The following is a 19,336-nucleotide window of genomic DNA, read 5'->3' as shown; positions in this document are numbered from 1 at the left end:
CCTACAGCGAAAATAAAGAATAAAAGAGGGTTTAACAAGTCACTGTGCTTCACCCTCAAGGATTGAAACAACATTGAAACAACTGTTAATTTCCACAACTGTGAACTCTTTTAAGTACCTTCCTTGGACACAAATCAATCCAGGCAAGTCTGATTAGGAGATTGAATAATACTGAGGGAAGGACCTTAAAACACACCATATACTTGGGAGTCGGGTGGTAGTGCAGTGGGTTAAGCGCACAAAGTGCAAGGGCCCACATAAGGATCCAGATTTGAGCCCCCTGGCTCCCCACCTGCAGGAGGTTACTTCACAAACAGTGAAGCAGGTCTGCAGGTGTCTATCTTTCTCTCCTCCTCTGTCTTCCCCTCCTCTCTCCATTTCTCTCTGTCCTATCCAATAAAAATGACGGCTATGACAACAATAACAATTACAACAAGCACAACAACAAACAAGGGCAACAAAAAAAAGGGGGGAAATAGCCTCCAGGAGCAGTGGATTCGTAGTGCCAGTCCCAGCAATAACCCTGGAGGCAAAAACAAACAAACAAGCAAAAAACACACCATATACAGTGGTTAAGCCAAGAAGAAACACTGGAGAAATGAACCAGAACAAAAGCCCAGATAACCCCCCCAAAGGTATAATAAGTACATAAGAATGAGGACAACATCCAAACACTAACTGAGGCATTAGTCACAGGAGTGAGGAAAAAGTTTGAAAGTATTATTAGAAATGGGGAAACAACAAATGAGACCCCAAAAGAAAACACTATCTTGAGGTAATTAGAAAGCTGAAAGATGAAATAATTGAGCTAAGAACACAACTAACTGAACAGGGTTACAAAATAGCTGAGATACAGAAAGCAACAGAGGGGAGCAAGAATACAATAAATGAGGCAAAAAACAGAATTAGTAAGACTGAGGATGAATTAGAGAAAATGAAGAAAGAAGTAAGAGGTCTCAAAAAGAGATTAAGATATATTGAAAACAACAGAGACCTATGGGATGACTTTAAAAGAATATATGCAATACTGGCTTGCCAGAGGAGGAAAAAGAGGTAGGGGAAGAAAGCATTCTACAGGACATAATAGCTGAGAACTTCTCTAGTCTAGACAACATAAAAGACATAAAGGTTCAAGAAGCTCAGAGAGTCCCAAACAGAATTAACCCAGATTTAAAGACACCAAGACAAATCATTTTAGAAATGAAAAGGAATAAGGATAGGGAAAGGATCTTGAATGCTGCAAGCGAAAATAAGAGAGTCATCTACACAGGAACACCCGTAAGATTAGCAGCAGATTTCTCCACACAAACACTAACGGCCAGAAGAGAATGGAAAGATTTATATCGAGTGCTCAGTAAGAAAGCCTTTCAACCAAGACTACGCTATCTTGCTAGACTGTCATTCAAACTAGATGGAGGTATAAAAACCTTCGCTGACAAGCAACAATTAAAGGAATCAACTATCACTAAGCCTGCCCTGCAAGAAGTTCTGAAAGGTCTAATAAACAATCACATCATCATAAACATACCATATATCAGAACACTCTAAAATTTTAGAATAATGGCATATCTTCATTCTATAATATCAACTCTCTTCCCTGATCCAGCTTTCTGGTCCTTTTTCCAGCCATGACATCATCTCCCAAGACAATAACTTGGATCCACCTGCATATCAGATTTCAGGCTCAAGGGGGGGGGGGGGGGACCAGTATAGCCACAGGCTTTTTGAATATAACTAAAATATTACCACTAGCTATCTACAAAATGGAAAACCACTCCCCCCCATTTGCACTATTCTAGCCTTTAGGTTCATGATTAGTCAACAATTTGTTTGGCTTTATATGTTAACTCTCTTCAGCCACCAGGTTCCAGATGCTGGCATGATGCCAACCAGACTTCCCTGGACAGACAACCCCACCTATGTGTCCTGGAGCTCCGATTCCCCAGAACCCCACCCCACTAGGGAAAGAAAGAGGTAGGCTGGGAGTATGGATTGACCTGTCAATGCCGATGCTCAGCAGGGAAGTGATTACAAAAGCCAGACCTTCCACCTTCTGCATCTCACAATGACCTTGGGTCCATACTCCCAGAGGGTTAAAGAATAGGAAAGCTATCAGGGGAAGGGATGGGATATGGAGTTTTGGTGGTGGGAACTGTGTGGAGTTGTACCCCTCCTATCCTATGGTTCTGTTCGTGATTCCTTTACATAAATAAAATTTTAAAAACTTAAGTAACATTTAAAAAATAAAAAATAAATCCTTTGTTAAAAAAAGAAAAAGAAAAAAGTAAGATTACCAGGATAGTACTTGCTGGAAGGGCTAGGAAATTATTTCATTTTAAATTATTTACTATTTATTAATAACAGAGGTAGGTGGGAGTCGGGTGGTAGGGCAGGGGGTTAAGCTCTTGTGGTGCAAAGCCCAAGGACCAGCATAAGGATCCCGGTTTGAGCCCCCAGCTCACAAAACTGCAGGGGAGTCACTTCACAGGTGGTGAAGCAGGTCTGCAAGTGTCTCTCTTTCTCTCTACTTCTCTTTCTTCCCCTCCTCTCTCCAATTCTCTCTGTCCTATCCAACAATGACAACATCATTAACAACAATAATAATAACTACAGCAATAAAACAACAAGGGCAACAAACGGAAATAATTAAAAAATAAAATAAAATAAATAACAGGTAGGGAACCACAATCATTTGGTCAGGCCTGGCCAAAGCAACTGCAGGAGGGACTTGAAATTCAATAAATATAGGAGCATTTTTCATTTTTAAGTTGATAATTTTGTATGACCTGTGAAAAATATTACAAATACCTAAATGATTTGTGACAGAAAAAATTTCTCTACCCCCAGACTGATCTATATGATCAGTCAGTGCATACGATTTATACACATACACATGTAATTTAAATATTGTTATGAGAATCTAAATTGAATCAATATTATTGTAAAACTGGCTTCGAAACTCAAAAGATCTCTCATAACCATATCATAAACAGTATGCCATAAGTATCTAAAAGCCATGAATGTGGGTGGCAACTAAAGGTAGATAAAAAAAAATTTTTTTTTGCCTCCAAGTAGCTGACATGACTGACCCCTGGTCTTCCTACATAAGTCTCCCTTTTCCCCTGCCTGTCCTCCCTCCTCCCCAAGTTTCCTGGGTCTGAAGTTACTTTAGTAAAACTCACTGTTGAATTCCCCCCCTCCTTTCCACAATAGTCAAGTATCTTATGCTTCAATATTTCTTAACTGGGGTATCATATCACAGAAGAACCTTAAGTCTAAAAGAAGAGCAAAAACTAAATGTTAGTTTTAAACCATAATTTGAATCTACTGCCAAAATCTGCAAATACTTTCCATGCCTGATGAGATTACATCCCAGAAACATTGAGCCATCAGAAGGAACTGAACTTGTTCATTGGCTTGACTAGGTATGGGGTGGTTGTCTCCCAGAGGTGGCATTTAGGCTCCACCCTTCCTCTGTAGAAAAATACTTTTTCTTACTATTGGTTCCTTTGGCTGCACTGGCCCACACTCTTCAGTACAAGTACACTGTGCTGGGGCTTGGTGCCAACACTACAAATCCACTGCTCCTGGTGGTCATCTTTTCATTTAATTGGATAGAGACAGGGAAATTGATAGAGGAGGGGGAAAGACAAAGACAGACACCTGGAGACCTACTCTACAACTTGTGAAGCATCCCCTTGCAGGTGGGCACAGGTCCTTACATGGGTTCCTGCACTTAGTACTATGTGAGCTTAAGCAGGTGCACCATTGCCCGACAGCGGGTAAACAGAAAATTTAAATTAAAAAAAAAATGCCTAAAGTAAGATATGAGTGGAGTTTAAGTAGAAATGCATTGTCCTTTAGAGTTTTATCTTCAAAACACAAAATATAAAATATTTATAAACATATGTTACATATCTGCTGAAGATAAAGTGAATTTCCTCAACCAGAAGGAAAAAAATTTTAATTTACCATAAACATAGCAATGGTAAAATTTTTATAATTAAGTTTAGATCTATAAAACCAGAAATGCAATATATATTTTATGACTCTAGAAATACAACTGTTATAAAGAATGTGAACTTTGTTATGATAAAAATCACAGTATTGGGGGTTCAGTGGTAGCGCAGTGGGTTAAGCGCACATGGCGCAAAGCGCAAGGACTTGTGTAAGGATCCCAGTTCAAGCCCCCAGCTCCTCACCTGCAGGGGAGTCACTTCAAAGGGGGTGAAGCAGGTCTGCAGGTGTCTATCTTTCTCTCCCCACCTCTGTCTTCCCCTCTTCTCTCCATTTCTCTCTGTCCTATCCAACAATGAACGACATCAACAACCACAACAAGGCTACAAGGGCAACAAAGGGGGGGGGGGGGGAATGGCCTCCAGGAACAGTGGATTCATGGTGCAGGCACTGAATCCCAGCAATAACCCTGGAGCCAAAAAAAAAAAAAAAAATCACAGTATTATGATGACGCTGAGGAATTATTCTGATGCAGTCTCCGCCCCCAGGTTTTACCACGCACCTCGAAATCCTAGCAATGCCCCCTTCAACCAATCCTGGCCCCACACGTCACCCCTGGTTGTCGCCCAATAAAAGCCCCTTCACCCCCCCCCCTCTGGCCCCTCGGCTCCTTCTCTCTCTCTCTCTCTCTCTCTCTAGGTTCCTTCGGCTCTCTCTCAGATCTCTCTCCCTTCTCTCGCCCCTTGGTCAGGTAGTGGGGACGGCCATTGTCGGCTGACTCCACGTGGCCTGAGCCACCAACCCCCCCCATCCTATAATAAAGATTTGTGTACCCCACTTGTTCTGGACTTCCTATCTCTTCTCCGCGGTGCAGCCCCACACCGGACCACAACAACAACATTATTTAAATTAACCTGAGTTCATTCTATAAGTATGGGAAAATAAAATACAAGAAGTGCCTGTCCAGCTAGAATACATTTGGGAAATACTGGTAATTTGGTGGTGGGCATGTGTGATAAAATACATTAGGAAGGAGTATGAAACTGTACCCCTAAAACAAAACTTAATAAGCCAATGTAACCTCAAGTATGAAAATTCTAACCAGTTGGCGTAGTCATTTAAGGAACGTTTTAATGATCTAAAAAGTTGAGGACAAAATCAACCAAACACTACTATATGGATTATGATGTAGTAGAGTTTACCCAACAGATTATCTCAGGACTATGGATCAACAGGCATTAAATGCATGTGAAACAGGTCAGTGATAAAGCTCACAAGTCTAAGGCATCAGGTCGCCCAAGTTCAATTCCTGGCACTGCCCACAATGAGGAATGATCTACTGCCCCCTCCCCTGCACTCTCTAGTGCTCTGGTCTCTGTCTCTCTTGCAAAGAATAAATCCCAATAAATGAGTAGGCATTGTCAGAAGCATGCCATGCTTTAAACCACTAATCCCTCTGGCCCACCTCCTATACATTTTAATAAATTTTATTCAATACCTATTCACATACATGCTGTATAAGACTTTTTATGCAGTAATAGAGGATATGTTTTTCATGCACAGGAACTTATATTCAATACCCAGCACCACATATGACCAAGCAGTCTACTGATTTCTTTCTCCCTTTCCCTCCCTCCCCTTCCCTCTCTTCTCTTTCCCTTTCTCTCTCTCTCTCTCTCTCATACACACACACAAAACTTTTGTTTTTTTCTGGCATCAGGGTTATCACTGGGGCTCAGCATAGGCACTACAAATCCACTGCTTCCAGCAGCCATTTCTTCCTTCTTTTTTTTCCTTTCTAATTTTTATTAGAGAGGACAGAAAGAAATTGAGAGGGGAGGAGGAGATAGAGAATGGGAAAGAATGATAAGATTCCTGCACACCTGCTTCACCACTTGTGAAGAGTCCCTTCTGCAGGTGAGGAGATGGAGCTTGAACCCGGGTCCTTGTACATGGTAGTCTGTGAGCTTTACTGGATGTTCCTACAAAGATGTTAGCACCTGAGGTTTTTTTCTTCATTCCACCATGCAAATCTTCTCCTTTCTCAAAGAAAGGCAGAATGTCCAAATAGCTAACTTTAATATGATTAACTGTGGGTTCACGAAGTGTTATTATGGCAAAAAAAGAAAAAATGTGTTTTCTTTTTCTAATATTTTAAATTTGTTACACTACATTTTTTTTCTCTTCTCCCTGAATCATAACTGTTTGTGATTCCTCAGAGTCAGTCTAGACCCCAAGGGGGGAGCTGGGGAGTGGTCCCCATGAGCTGCCCCCTCCTCCCCTTAGAGTGGCACAAGTGCAAGGCCAGTATCCAGGCGGGTGTGGGGGATGTCCCCCCTGTGACCGCTGACCTGCGTCCCCCAGGCTGACTCTGTGGAGTTCCTGCAGCCTTCCCAGCTTTGGCCCAGAGTGGAGTGGAGGCAGCCAGCATAGGGACGTCAGTGGGGCGGTCTGCACTTCGTGCCTCTGGGAAGTGTGGCTGGGGCCCACTGGGTGGGGGCCACTTTCCTGGCCTGGTTTCTTCCCATGGGTCTGGTTACTCCTGGAGCTGCCTGGGAAGGGGGGCCTCCTGCTCACCTAGCCGGCACCTGCTGCAGAGGCCCCACCCCCATAGGCTTCCAGAAGTACAGAAAGCTTTTAATCTGTCTCATCTCCATGACAAAATGCAGACCTGCCTTTTTACATAATTAACTACATTTTTAAAATTTTTAAATCCTGAGGCCCTGCCCACAGCAGCTCCCCATTCAGAAGACTGGGTGGGGGGGGCAGATATGCATATTTATGAAGGGTCCCCAATGGTTCCCTGCTTCCCATGGGCAGGGGCCAGGGGACCCCCCAGAGCTCAGAGCAAGTCAGGCAGCTGGGCTCTACCCTTCACAATCCAGCCCCTACACTCCTGAATCTTCTCCAGATGGAACTCACCTAGGAGCATGCATACCTTCTTGTAAGTGAGGTCTTGGGTTCTAGCCCAGGCCCCACATGGGAGCGCTGTGTGTGGTACTGGGGAAACTCCATGAATGATATTGTGATATCTCTCCTTTCTCTGTCTCTCCTTCTCTTCTTTTCTCTCCGAAATAATGAGAGATTGGGTGTGGAAGCCTACTTGCAATGTTGCTCATGCCTGAGGCGCTGGGTTTGAGCCCTGGCACTGCAGATGGTGAAGAGACGCTGTATCACACTCTCTCCTCCCTCCGGCCCTGCACTTCACTGGTCTGAGAGCACAGTCCATGAGGGCTGGATGGGACCTTGGACAACACACCCTAATCCTGCTGAACAGTGGGCTGGGCTCCCTCCACGAAGTCACCCCTGCCTGTGGTCACCCTGGTCCTTCCACAGACACGCTGGCCTGGGCATCCAGTGCCCAGGGGGTGGGGGGTAGCAGAGACAGCTGTGCCCCTCCCCCACCCGTAGGGAGAAGACTGATGGGAAGCTCCCACCCCCCCCCCCCCAGGACAGAGCCAGCTGGTGGCCAAGGTGGGGTGTCCCAGGCTGACATTAGAGCAGGGCCAGCACAGAGGGCCCTGGGGACCCTGTGGCTGCAGGAGGCTCTGCTATCATCCAGGTGCACATATGGCCACTCTGCCCTCCCCACAGCCTCCTCTCATTCTGCTCAAACTGCTGAGAGAGGATGCTATGGGACTCTGGGGTCCAAGTAGTCCCATACTGGGAAGACACCCCCCCCCCATCATCAAGAAACAAAAGAGACCTCCAGCTGGACTTTGGGGCAAATTAGGGGGTGCAGCCAAGAGAAGGCCAAGGTCAGGCCCAGAAGCTCAGAGTGTCTGCACATCCTACCCCAGCTTCCTCCCTCCCTGACAGCAAAGGCCACAACATGCAGATGGAGGCAGACGTGAACCTGGAGGGGTCCTGCCTTCCCCCAAAAGGGACTAGAAAGCTGGGAAGACTAGGGCCTGTTACACTACATTTTTTTACAGATCATGGTGGTCCAGAATGCTGCGCAGTGTATAAAAGCATAGTCTCAAGTTCAAGCCCCAGCAGTACATGCACTAGATGATATCTGGTTCTTTTTCTCTCCCTCTGTCTTTAATTAATATATAAAATAAATTAATACTTTAAATATAAACAAATTTTTATTAACCACATGATGTGTTTTGTCTGAAAAGTCAATTGGGTTAATATACATACCACTCAATTATTTCTCAGATAAAATCATTTGTAAACAATATCAATCATGAAAAATGACAGTTACTTCATTTGAATTTTCAAAGGACATAAATTCAGTGAATCTCAGTGAACACAAAACTTTTAAAACTATTAACTTAAAATGTCATTATTTCAATAACAAACTGCAAAATAAGTGAATTTTGTACTTACCAGAATTGTGACAATAGTCCATATGTTGTGGAACTTGGACTGTAAAGGCTATTAAATCAGGAGCTAAAAGAGATTCAGGCTTTCTACTTTCATTGAGCCACTTGCTACTATGAAGGTCTTTAGTATCAGAAGGACCCTGGAGCAATGGAATCAATTTGTCTTTTCCACTGTCACCTAAATAGAAGTATATATATTTTTAAATGTTATTAGTACAATATAGGAGTACTTTGAAATACTTAAAATTTAAAAGTATACTAGGATCATAATCTAATATTTTAATTACATTTGATATTTTATATAAACATTTGTTTATTTCAAAAGTATAATAGTAGTATGTTATGATAAAAGTAAAAATCACTAACCTTTAAATAGGTATTATTTGGCTTATAGAGAATACATTCAGGAAAACTTGTAACTTAAGTAAAATATTATGGAATAAAGAATTAATAGGAAGATTAAATCAATTATCACTTTAAATGGGAAAACATCTTAATTATCTGTTTGATTCTAACAGTAATCATTTAAAATGTATCATAATATCTACACCTTTTAACACCCCCTCCCAAATAATAATAAACTTTAACTTTCCTTCCTCATATTCATTCGTAAAACTCCATGCAGCCAGGGAGAAGGCACAAGTGGTAGAACACAGGAATTATATTTTCGATTTGATCTTCAGCCTCGCATAAGTCAGAGCGATGCTCTGGTTCCTGGTTCTGTTTCTCACACACACACACTCTGTCTCTCTCTCTTAAATAAACAAATCATATTCAAACTATGCAAGGTTTCTTTCCTAAAATAAATATTAATGTATTAAAGTCAAGAGGTATTGTCCTGGCACAATTTTAAAACAATTTAAGTGAAAATTTTAAAAATGAAAACCTCTGATTCATAGGAACAATGAGTAAATTCTTGTTTCAGTAACGCTTCTTGTAAAACGCAAGGCCAATTCTCCTATACAGGCAATAAAGTTTTACACGGTCCAGCTGCACATACCTGGGGCTTTGGCACAAATTTTTATTGATCCCATGGTCCCAGAGGCACATTTGACCAATGATGTGCAGCAGTACTTCAATTCAACATTCTGGATTGAGCCCTCAAGAGTTGGCAGGGGATTCTTAGATTTCACACCTAATAAAAGAAAACTGCAAATGTACTAGCTGATTGAATTTAAATAATTTTTATATTCCTTCACCAAGACATTTAAACTTAATTATACTTTAATTATCTGCCTCAGATGTTCTTACAGTATTTGTGTTAGGGTTCACAGTGTAGTGTTTAGGAGGTGAAAGGATGCAATTTTAAAATGAGTGGGCTAAACTCTCATAACTAGACTTAGTCAATTCTTGATTACTAGAGCTCTAGAATCAAAAGTAAATATTTTAATCAAATTTTATTTAAAAAAAAAGATTCAAAAATCATGTTGACTTAAAACACAGGGATTTTCATTTACGAGACTAATTTAACCTATAAATTGAATTTTATTTAGACAGAGACATGTAATTTAAACAGGAAACATTCTGAATAAACAGATACTAAAAATATTTTGGTCACATAGTTAAGAAGAAGCAAAATAGCTCAAAGTTCATGAAATAAAATACAATAGCTTATAAGACAAAACTGGTAGTCCGTAAATAGATAACTGGAATATCAATTAACTAAAAGGGTAGATATTAATGTCTCTTCTACATGCTATTTAATAAGAGACATAAGATCTCAGAAGAGAATAGTGCAAATTAGATGTTAAGGAAATTTCAAAAAGGAGAAAATTAATATGGGATTCTGATGGAAGAACTGACATGTGACAAGATGTTTTAGAGATGATGCTCTTTAAGCACATGTCAGCTCCCTATCAGTTCAGCCACAGATTCCAGAGAAAAAGCTCACAAACAATTGGATGGTTCTGTTTGTTTGTTTTTGCTTTGTTTTGTTAGCAGAGCTTCACAAATCTGACAGCAACTTTTTAAGAGAGAAAGAGGGAGTCCGGTGGTAGCGCAGCAGGTTGAGCACACGTGGTACAAAGCACCAGGACCAGCATTAAGGATCCCGGCTCCCCACCTGCAGGGGAGTCGCTTCACAGGTGGTGAAGCAGGTCTGCAGGTGTCTATCTTTCTCTCCTCTTCTCTGTCTTCCCCTCCTCTCTCCATTTCTCTCTGTCCTAGCTAAGAATGACGACATCAATAACAACAATAACTACAACAACAATGGAAAACAAGGGCAACAAAAGGGGAAACAAATAAATATAAAAAAAATTTAAAAAGAGAGAAAGAAAGACAGAGACAAGAGATGTGTGTGTGTGTGTGTGTGTGTGTGTGTGTGTGTGTGTGTGTGTGTGTGTGTGTTTTCACTGATACAAATGGACAGAGAATACACTGCACTAAAGCTTGCTGCAATGCCAAGGAGGCCTGGGCTTGAACTGAGGTCACATATACAGAAAAGCTGGCACATCACCAGGTAAACATTAATGACAACATAAAGACTATTTGAAACACTTTATTACTAATCAAAGAGGGAAACATTTTAAAAGAAAAAAATCAACTGGGATCAATAATCATATACTAAATGATTAGCTAACAAAGTAGGGAAAAAAGGTCATTATAAAAAGCAAAATTGGGGCCAGGCAGTAGCAGACCTGGTTAAGCACATACATTACAGTGCGCAAGGACCCGGATTCAAGTCCCTGGTCCCCACCTGCAGGTGAGGAGGCTTCACGAGTGGTGAAGCAGGGCTGCAGGTCTCTCTCTGTCTCTCTCCCTCTCTATCACCTCTTTCCCTCTCAATTTCTGGCTGTCTCTATAATAAATCAATAAAATATACATAAAAAAGCAAAATTATCTCAAATTGTCAAAATTATCTAAATTGTGTTAGATGGAATTGGTAAAAAGCAGACAAAAAGAAAATACAACATTCACACACTATACATAGGAGAGGATTTTTTTTTCCCTTATTGAGATTTGTAATCTATTATTACGACACTCTTAACTCTACCACAAGGTGAAACTACCAGGCTGATTATTCAATCACTATGAAACATCAAGGTTGACTAGGCTACTCTTTTACTCTCAGAACTCTGACCACATGCAAATAAGATTTAATTTTGTTACTTCAATTACTGGCTATCCATAACAAAACCAGAGCATGAACTTTGAATTGTTTCTTAGAGGACAGTCATCCTGACAAAGGCTACCACTACTACTATGGGCATGTAGTCATGGTCCTTCATGCATCGACTAACTTTGTTTCCATGGCCTCAATTCATTTACTCAGTATCTACTGAATATATTCTGCCATTTATGAAGCATAGTCTGAGGGTTTAGGGTTAAAAGGACAAATTCAGGCATTTTTCTCATGAAATCTATAATCTGGAGCCAGGCAGTGGCACACCAGGTTAAGTGCACACACTCCAGTGCACAAGGACCCAGGTTCAAGCCCCTGGTCCCTACCTTCATGAGTGGTGAATCGGGGCTGCAGATGTCTCTCTGTTTCTCTTCCTCACTATCTCCCCTCTCTCAATTTCTCTCTGTCAATCTCTGTCCCAATAATATATATATATATATATAGAGAGAGAGAGAGAGAGAGAGAGAAATCTAGTGGGAAATAAACTATTGAACATTATACTAAGAACTACATGATAATATACCTATTTAAAATTATGAGAAATGCCCAATGCATAAGTCTAAAGTGATCTGAAAACATAAGGAAGGGAAGAACTGGGGAGTATAAAGAAAGCATCACTTAAGCTATTCAAAGGAGTTAAATAAAAGAAGGAACTGGGGAAAATATTTTACATTCAACAGTCACAATGTCACTACCAGAACAGCAAGGAGAGAGTCAGCATGGACACCGTTTATTCAGAGGTCATATGCTACCTGGTATCTTGTTCATAATTGTAACAGTAACAAAAACAAGATCACAACTAATTAACAACACAGAATATGAAGACCAAGGAGATAGCTCAACCCATTAGAGACTTCTTCCTTATGTTTTCAAATCACGCTAGAATTCTACATTTGGCATTTTTCACAATTTTTTTTAATTTTAAAATTGTTTTATCACCTTTATTTTTTATCGTGCAGAGACAGCCAGAAATTGAGAGTGAAGGGGTGATAGAGAGGGAGAGAGACAGAGAGACACCTGCAGCCCTGCTTCACCCCCGTAAAGCTTTCCCCTTGCAGGTGGAGACCAGGGGCTTGAACCTGGGTCCTTGCGCATTGTAACATGTGCACTCAACCAGGTGCGCCACCACCTGGCCTCCATTTTTTCACAATCTTAAGTAGGTATATTTTAATGTAGTTATTAGTAACAGAGTCAAAGGAAAAATATCCATATATGAAAGCTTCCAGTGAAAATGTCATATAATGGTATAAATTAAATGAAAAAAAATAGAGCATGCCATGAAATGAGATGTGAGAAATACATTACAGATTTAAACATCATAAAGATATGTCAATGAGCAACTATAAAGAACCCTTGTAAAACATTCAGCAAATAAATACAAGCTTATATAAGATGAAGAGGAAGAAAATAATAGAAGAGAACTAAAGGGAAGACAAAGTTGGAGGGAGAAGTTGGTAGAGAAAAAGGTGAAAATCAAATTAGAATTACACAAATGTAAAATAAAAATAAAATTAAATATAATATATATATATAAATAAATAACTCAGCAGATGGGTTCAACAGCACAAATGAAGACAAGAGAAAGAAACTCTAAATTGGATGATAAAACAGAAATTACTCTTTAGACTGTAGCTAAAATGGGGAAAAATGAACAGAATGTAGGGGTGGGATTTTAACCAAAGATCTAACATTCATACTGTCAGTTCCCCAAAGGAGAAGAGACAAGTGAGTTGGTAAATGAACTTGAAGAAACTATCTTCCCAATATATCAAATTTAGGGGTCAGGCAGTGGCACACCTGGTTGACCACATATGTTACAAATGTGTCAAACTTTGCAAAAGACATAAAGGTGAAAAATTAAGAAGCTGAGTTAATCCCAAATAGTATACCCCCAAAACAAAAGCATAAATTTCTGAAAAGTTAAAAAGAAAAAAATCTAAAAAGGAACAAAACTGACACATTAGTCACAGAGGAAAAATCATTCAAAGGACAGATTTTTTCCATTAAAAATTGCAATAATCAGTCAATCATAAGAAAATACTTTTTCAGTTGCTAAAGATATACTTCAAGATTAAAGGAGAACCCAGGCATTCACAGATGAAAGAAAACTAAGACAATCAGTAGCCAACAGATCTGTCCTAATGTCTTCAAACAGAAAGATAAGGTAAAAATAAAAAATATGGAACTAGAAATATGAGAAATATAAAGAGCACAATAAGCAAAAACAGGGTTCAGTTAAAATCTGGGTTGGGGAGACAGAATAATGGTTATGCGAGAGACTTTCATGCCTGAGGCTCCATGCTCCCAAGTTCAAATTCTAACACCAGCATAAACCAGAACTGAACAGTGCTCAAGTCTTTCTATGTCTTCCCCCCACCCTCTCTCTCTCTCTCTCTCTCTCTCTCTCTCGTAAAATTTTTTAAAAGATTTAAAAAATATATTTTATGTGATAATAAAAATAACTTCTGTAAAACATAATATTGTAAATATTTTTAGTGCCTCTAAATTACATACATAAAACAGTTAAGGCTGGGGGGAAAAAAGGCAAATTTCATGTATATTTGTGTAATAAAAGTAATCAAGAGAGACTGAGAGGTAGCTCAGTGGTAAAGCACAGAACTTACATAGGTAAGGTCCTGAATCCAAACCCCAACCGTTCATATGCTCAGGGATGCTCTGGTTCTTTCTCTAGAGTTGTCTTTAAACAAACAAATCTTTTCTTTTAAAAGCTATCAAGGAAAAAAATCTTCTAGGGTGCTCAATATTTAAGACAGTCACAAAAATAAATAGAAAACAATATAGAAGCATAAATGTATATAGTATGGTTTCTACCTATCATTGAAACTGGAAAAATCACAATATGAATTGACAGTAATAGGTTATATATTGAGTTGTCAAAAAAAGTCAATGTATTCTTTCTATATTTTTCAAAGCATTGTTATCATAAACTTTACACAACTTTTCATATAATTGACATGTGTTCTTCCCATTATAGAAGTAAAACAGTAAAATATGGGGGAAATGGATAGTTTGGTCTTTCATCCTCAATTTGTGATAAAATATTTAAAACTCAACCAAACCTTCCCCCCCCCCTCTCTCTCTCTCTCTCTATATATATATATATTATTTCTTCCCCCTCCAGGATTATCACTAGGGTTCTATGCCTGCATTACAAATCCACTGCTCCTGGCAGCCTTTTTTTTTTCACCCCCTCCATTTTACTGGCTAGGACAAAGAGAAATTGAGAGGGGAGAGGGAGACAGAAAGAGAAAAAGATACCTGCAGACCTGCTTCACTGCTTATGAAGTGAGCCCCTACAGGTGAGGAGCCAGAGGCTTGAACTGGGATCCTTGTGTGGATCCTTCCACTTTGTACTATGTGTGTACTATGTACACTTGTACTATGTGTGCTTAACCCGGTGTGCCACAGCCCAAAAATCATTTATTTTTTTAAATGACACCCGTCAAGTGACATAGCAAAAACACAGATGTGAATGACTTTAGTACTTCCAAATATGAGAAAGCCAACTGTCGCAAAAATAAACTATAATCTTTCTGACAATCCAATATATAAAATGTAGACGAAGCAAATAATGAAAAATTACATAAGACACACTCAAAAATTACACATATTCAAACTGAAGACATAATGTTCAAGTAACCAATAGAAACACATAACAAAGTAATATGAAAATGAAACACCAATCAAATTGAAATCAAAAAATAAAACAGCAGACATAAGGACTAAATTTAAATAATCACAATAAATGTAAATGCAAGTGGTCTAAATACAATCACCGAAAGTCAAAATTGAAAGACTAAATATAAACATGATGTAGCAGGACAGATGTATTACCAGCCAATATCCATGTTCAGCAGAAAAGCAATTACAGAAGACAAAATTCCTTCCATCTGCACCCTAGAAAGAATTTTAGTTCACAGTCTCAGAAAAGGAAATATAAAGGTAAGATGACCAGAGGGGTCTGAACCCTAGTTCTACTAGTACCTGAACTTTTGTTTTTGCTGCATCATTGAGAGAACAGAATTTAGAGAACACCTGAGTAGTCAAGCACAGTTTCCCTTATCTGAAAAGGAAGAAGAAAAAAGGAGGACACATGGAGTAAGAATTGTAGGTATGACTTTAAAAGGAAGTGAAGACGGGATCTTAGAAGTGAATAAAAATGGGTATCAACTTCCACATGGGTCAAACAGCTTTGCCCAAATAGCCTACATGCTTCCCTGCTGTGAGTTTTTTCATTTTCCTGATTAAAGGTATAAAATATAGGGGGGAGAGGGTGACATCATAATATACTGGATGCTATGAGAGGAAAATACGAAGGGGAAGCCTTTAAAAATGGAATACAAATCACTAATAAGAGTCTTATTAAAAAAAAAAATCATGGGACATATACTCAATGGAGTACTGTTTAGCAGTTTTTTAAAAAGGCCTATAATGTGTCCTAGGGGACTGAATGGATGAACTGGCAGTGATCATGCTTAGTGAAGTAAATAAGGAAGTAAAGGACAATTATGAGATTTCATTCATGTCTTGAATATAAAGAATTGAAGCATTAACTTGTTAAAAAAAAAAAAGATATGTATAGTCAAACCATATCTATGACATTGGAAGAACTATAGTGGTTACTGTTGGGGTGGGGGGAGAGTGTAGCTGGAGCACACTGGGCGTGAGAGTAGATGGAATAATACTCCACTGTCTTATAATTTTATAAATCACTGATAAAAATATGATATAAGTATGCCTCCAAAGTATGATGACACTTCAAACATATGCAATAGTCAAGATGAAATTAAAACCAAAAAAAAAGACAAAAAGTTAAATTGTAAAAGTATCGACAAACACGAAAGAGAAATAAGATACAAGTTCACATCAACTAGGACAGCAATAATGAAAAATGAAAGACAGCTAGCAAATATTGGCAAGGGTGTGCAAAACCTGAAACTCCCACTCGATGCAGGTAGGAATGGAAAACAGTTCAGCTGTTGTGAAAAATAATTAGCAGTTTCTCAAAAATTGAAATATAGATGCCATTTGACGCAATTACTTTTTTAGGTATATACACACAAAAGAACTGAAGAGGTTAAAAAAAAGTGTATACAAGGATCTACAAGTCAGTGAAATATTTAAAGTCGGGGAAATTTTTAAATTAATTTTAATGTGGGAAAAATGATTTATAAGACATTTATAGTCACTGCCACATGTGTACAGTTTCATGTCTCTCCAAGATAGGTGTCTGTACACTACAACCCAACCAAGGATAACTACTTCAATTGTAACATATTGGGACTCCAACACCTTTCAATCCCTTTGCACCTTCTCCTTTAAAGTTTTTAGATCTACTGTGAAAGATAGTTTCAGTTCAACCCTGTTTTTTTGCCCTCCTTTGTTTAAATTCCATCTATGACTCTACTAGTCATAGATGGAATTCCATCTAGTCCTCTACTAGATATTCTTCTTCTGGCATATCTCACTTAACATGTTTTCTTCAAGTTAGCAGTAAGTTATAGCAGTGAATGTACACGTTAGATAAAATAAAAGTTCAAGTCAATAGATTATCACCTCAAATACTCAGGAATAATCCTAAAGTAGCCAGAAGGATATAGTAAACAGTTGAAGCCATTGCCATATATTGGAACTGATTATAATCAACAACACTGACAAAACTTCTAACAATATTAACAAAGAAAAAGAAGAGTAGCTAGAAACCGTCAATGTCAGAGATGATGGCAATGCTAGCTGGCCCAGTTCACTAAGTGCATAGGATTTGCATTCTGGAGAGCTGAGGACCACCCCCCCTCAAATCACATTAGTATACAAGACAGGTGTCATATGACTATAATATTTGACTGCCCTGTAATAACTGTCTGAGAGCCATTCCCACCACAAATTTAAGTCTCCTGTTATCATGTCTTGATTTTCAAATGTGTTCTTACGCCTCTCTCCTGTACCCCAATTAGTCTTTGTCACTGAAACAACACATCATAGCTAGCCAATTTTACCCTGTGTTTCCCTTTGTTACTTCAGTTCCACCTATGAGAGAGGTCATATGGTATTCATCATTCTTTTGGTTTACCTCACTTAACATGACTTCAACTTCCACCGAAAATGTGGTAAATTAATTGTATGTCTCGAAGTTTTTAAAACACAGACTGAGTCTTTTTAATATATAGGCTGTTTATTTGATATGCAGACTCTCTCAAAAGCCTAGACCAAGTAGATCAGAAGCAACCGGTGGCACAGCTATATACAAGATACTGGGTACTATACAGCAAACCCTAACAAAAGGACTTTTCAAAGTTAACCCAATTATCAAATAATGTGATGATAACAAGAACTATCCATTGTCTTTTGGAACCCTAAGACAGCAGGAACCTCACATCTCCACTATAGAGCCTATATTTCCCCCAGTCCTGGAACCTTAGGGTAGGGCCCACTTTCCCGCATGCCTCTCTCAATCCATATCAAATAATATTGCTCTGCCGATCGCAACCTAATTAGCGCAACGACTGCCACCTCAACATGCTTCAGCTCAGACTGTATCCAGAGACTTCAGGTGTGGAATGACAACCCTTCAGCTTCATTACTCGGGTGAGACCTATCCTTTCATAATATTCTCTAATTCCATCCCAGGTGGTTCACTTCCTAACAAAGTCCCAAAACCTAGATATAGACCAGGTTCTGTGAGAGAGAGCGTATGTTCACACGTATCCATAAACTAGTGCAAAATATATACCTGAAAGCAGAAGTACACTAGAGTTTGCAGTGAGAACCCTCCCCACCCAACACTTCTTCTCCACTATTCCAACCTTTGGGTCCATGATTGCTCAACAATTTGTTTGGCTTCATATGTTAACTCTCTTTTCAGCCACCAGGTTCCAGATGCCATCAGGATGCCGGCCAGGCTTCCCTGGACTAAAGACCCCACCAATGTGTCCTGGAGCTCTGCTTCCCCAGAGACCCACCCTACTAGGGAAAGAGAGAGGCAGACTGGGAGTATGGACTGACCAGTCAATGCCCATGTTCAGCGGGGAAGCAATTACAGAAGCCAGACCTTCCACCTTCTGCAACCCACAATGACCCTGGGTCCATGCTCCCAGAGGGATAGAGAATGGGAAAGCTATCAGGGGAGGGGGTGGGATATGGAGATTGGGTGGTGGGAACTGTGTGCAGCTGTACCCCTCCTATCCTATGGTTTTGTTAATTTATCCTTTTTTAAAAAATAAACTAAAAAAAAAAAGAAAGTATTTCATCACTTCTTACATCTGAGCAGTATCCCAGTGTGTATAAACTGGCAATGTCATATTTCAGAGCTAAGTGGTGCAGCTCTCATGGCTATCCTCCCCATTCCTTTTTGCTCTTGTACACATACATAAAAATAATTTAAAAATATCTTTTAAAAAAAGATGGGATATCATTGCAGACTCAGTGAACATCACTGACTGTTTCTATCCAATAAATAAAGATAATAAAAAAAATACTAAAAAGAAAGAAGATAGATATCACTCACGCCTTCATTGCATGCTGCCACAGATTTAATTCCCCACATCACATATTACATAGGAATGCTCTGGTACAACTGTCGATATCATGTTAAAAATTCCTCTAAAATAAAAGTAATAATAACAATAATAGAGCCAAAGTATAGTCATATATTGCATAATGGGTTTTATCCATAACAGAACAATACACTCTCAATGTTCCAGCAGATTATATCATGTAGCCTAAAAAATGTAATAAGCTATGTCATCTAAATTTATGAACTAGGACACTTTGATATTTACACAGTAACAGCCACTGACTAATTGTTCAGAACCTATTCTATTATTTAAATATCTTTTTCGTTCTTTTCCTTTTCAATTTATTGTGTATAGAGACAGAGAGATATTGAGAGGGGAGAAGTGAGAGACAG

General features: G+C 39.2%; 1 protein-coding gene across 1 annotated transcript in view; it reads right to left on the bottom strand.

The window, feature by feature from the left end:
- The window catches only part of VPS13B (vacuolar protein sorting 13 homolog B), a 634,327-nt gene that overhangs the window by 463,263 nt on the left and 151,728 nt on the right, over positions 1 to 19,336 (bottom strand). Inside the window, exons 17-18 of the mRNA XM_060195774.1 lie at positions 9,289 to 9,423; positions 8,293 to 8,466 (exon numbers count right to left, since the gene is read on the bottom strand). Coding sequence (XP_060051757.1) covers positions 8,293 to 8,466; positions 9,289 to 9,423 — 309 coding nt within the window. The remainder of the gene's footprint in view (positions 1 to 8,292; positions 8,467 to 9,288; positions 9,424 to 19,336) is intronic.

The sequence above is a fragment of the Erinaceus europaeus genome, chromosome 8, assembly GCF_950295315.1.
Source record: "Erinaceus europaeus chromosome 8, mEriEur2.1, whole genome shotgun sequence".
Taxonomy (NCBI): domain Eukaryota; kingdom Metazoa; phylum Chordata; class Mammalia; order Eulipotyphla; family Erinaceidae; genus Erinaceus; species Erinaceus europaeus.
The sequence above is the reverse complement of the archived record's forward strand: the minus strand, read 5'-3'. Positions and strand labels throughout refer to the sequence as shown.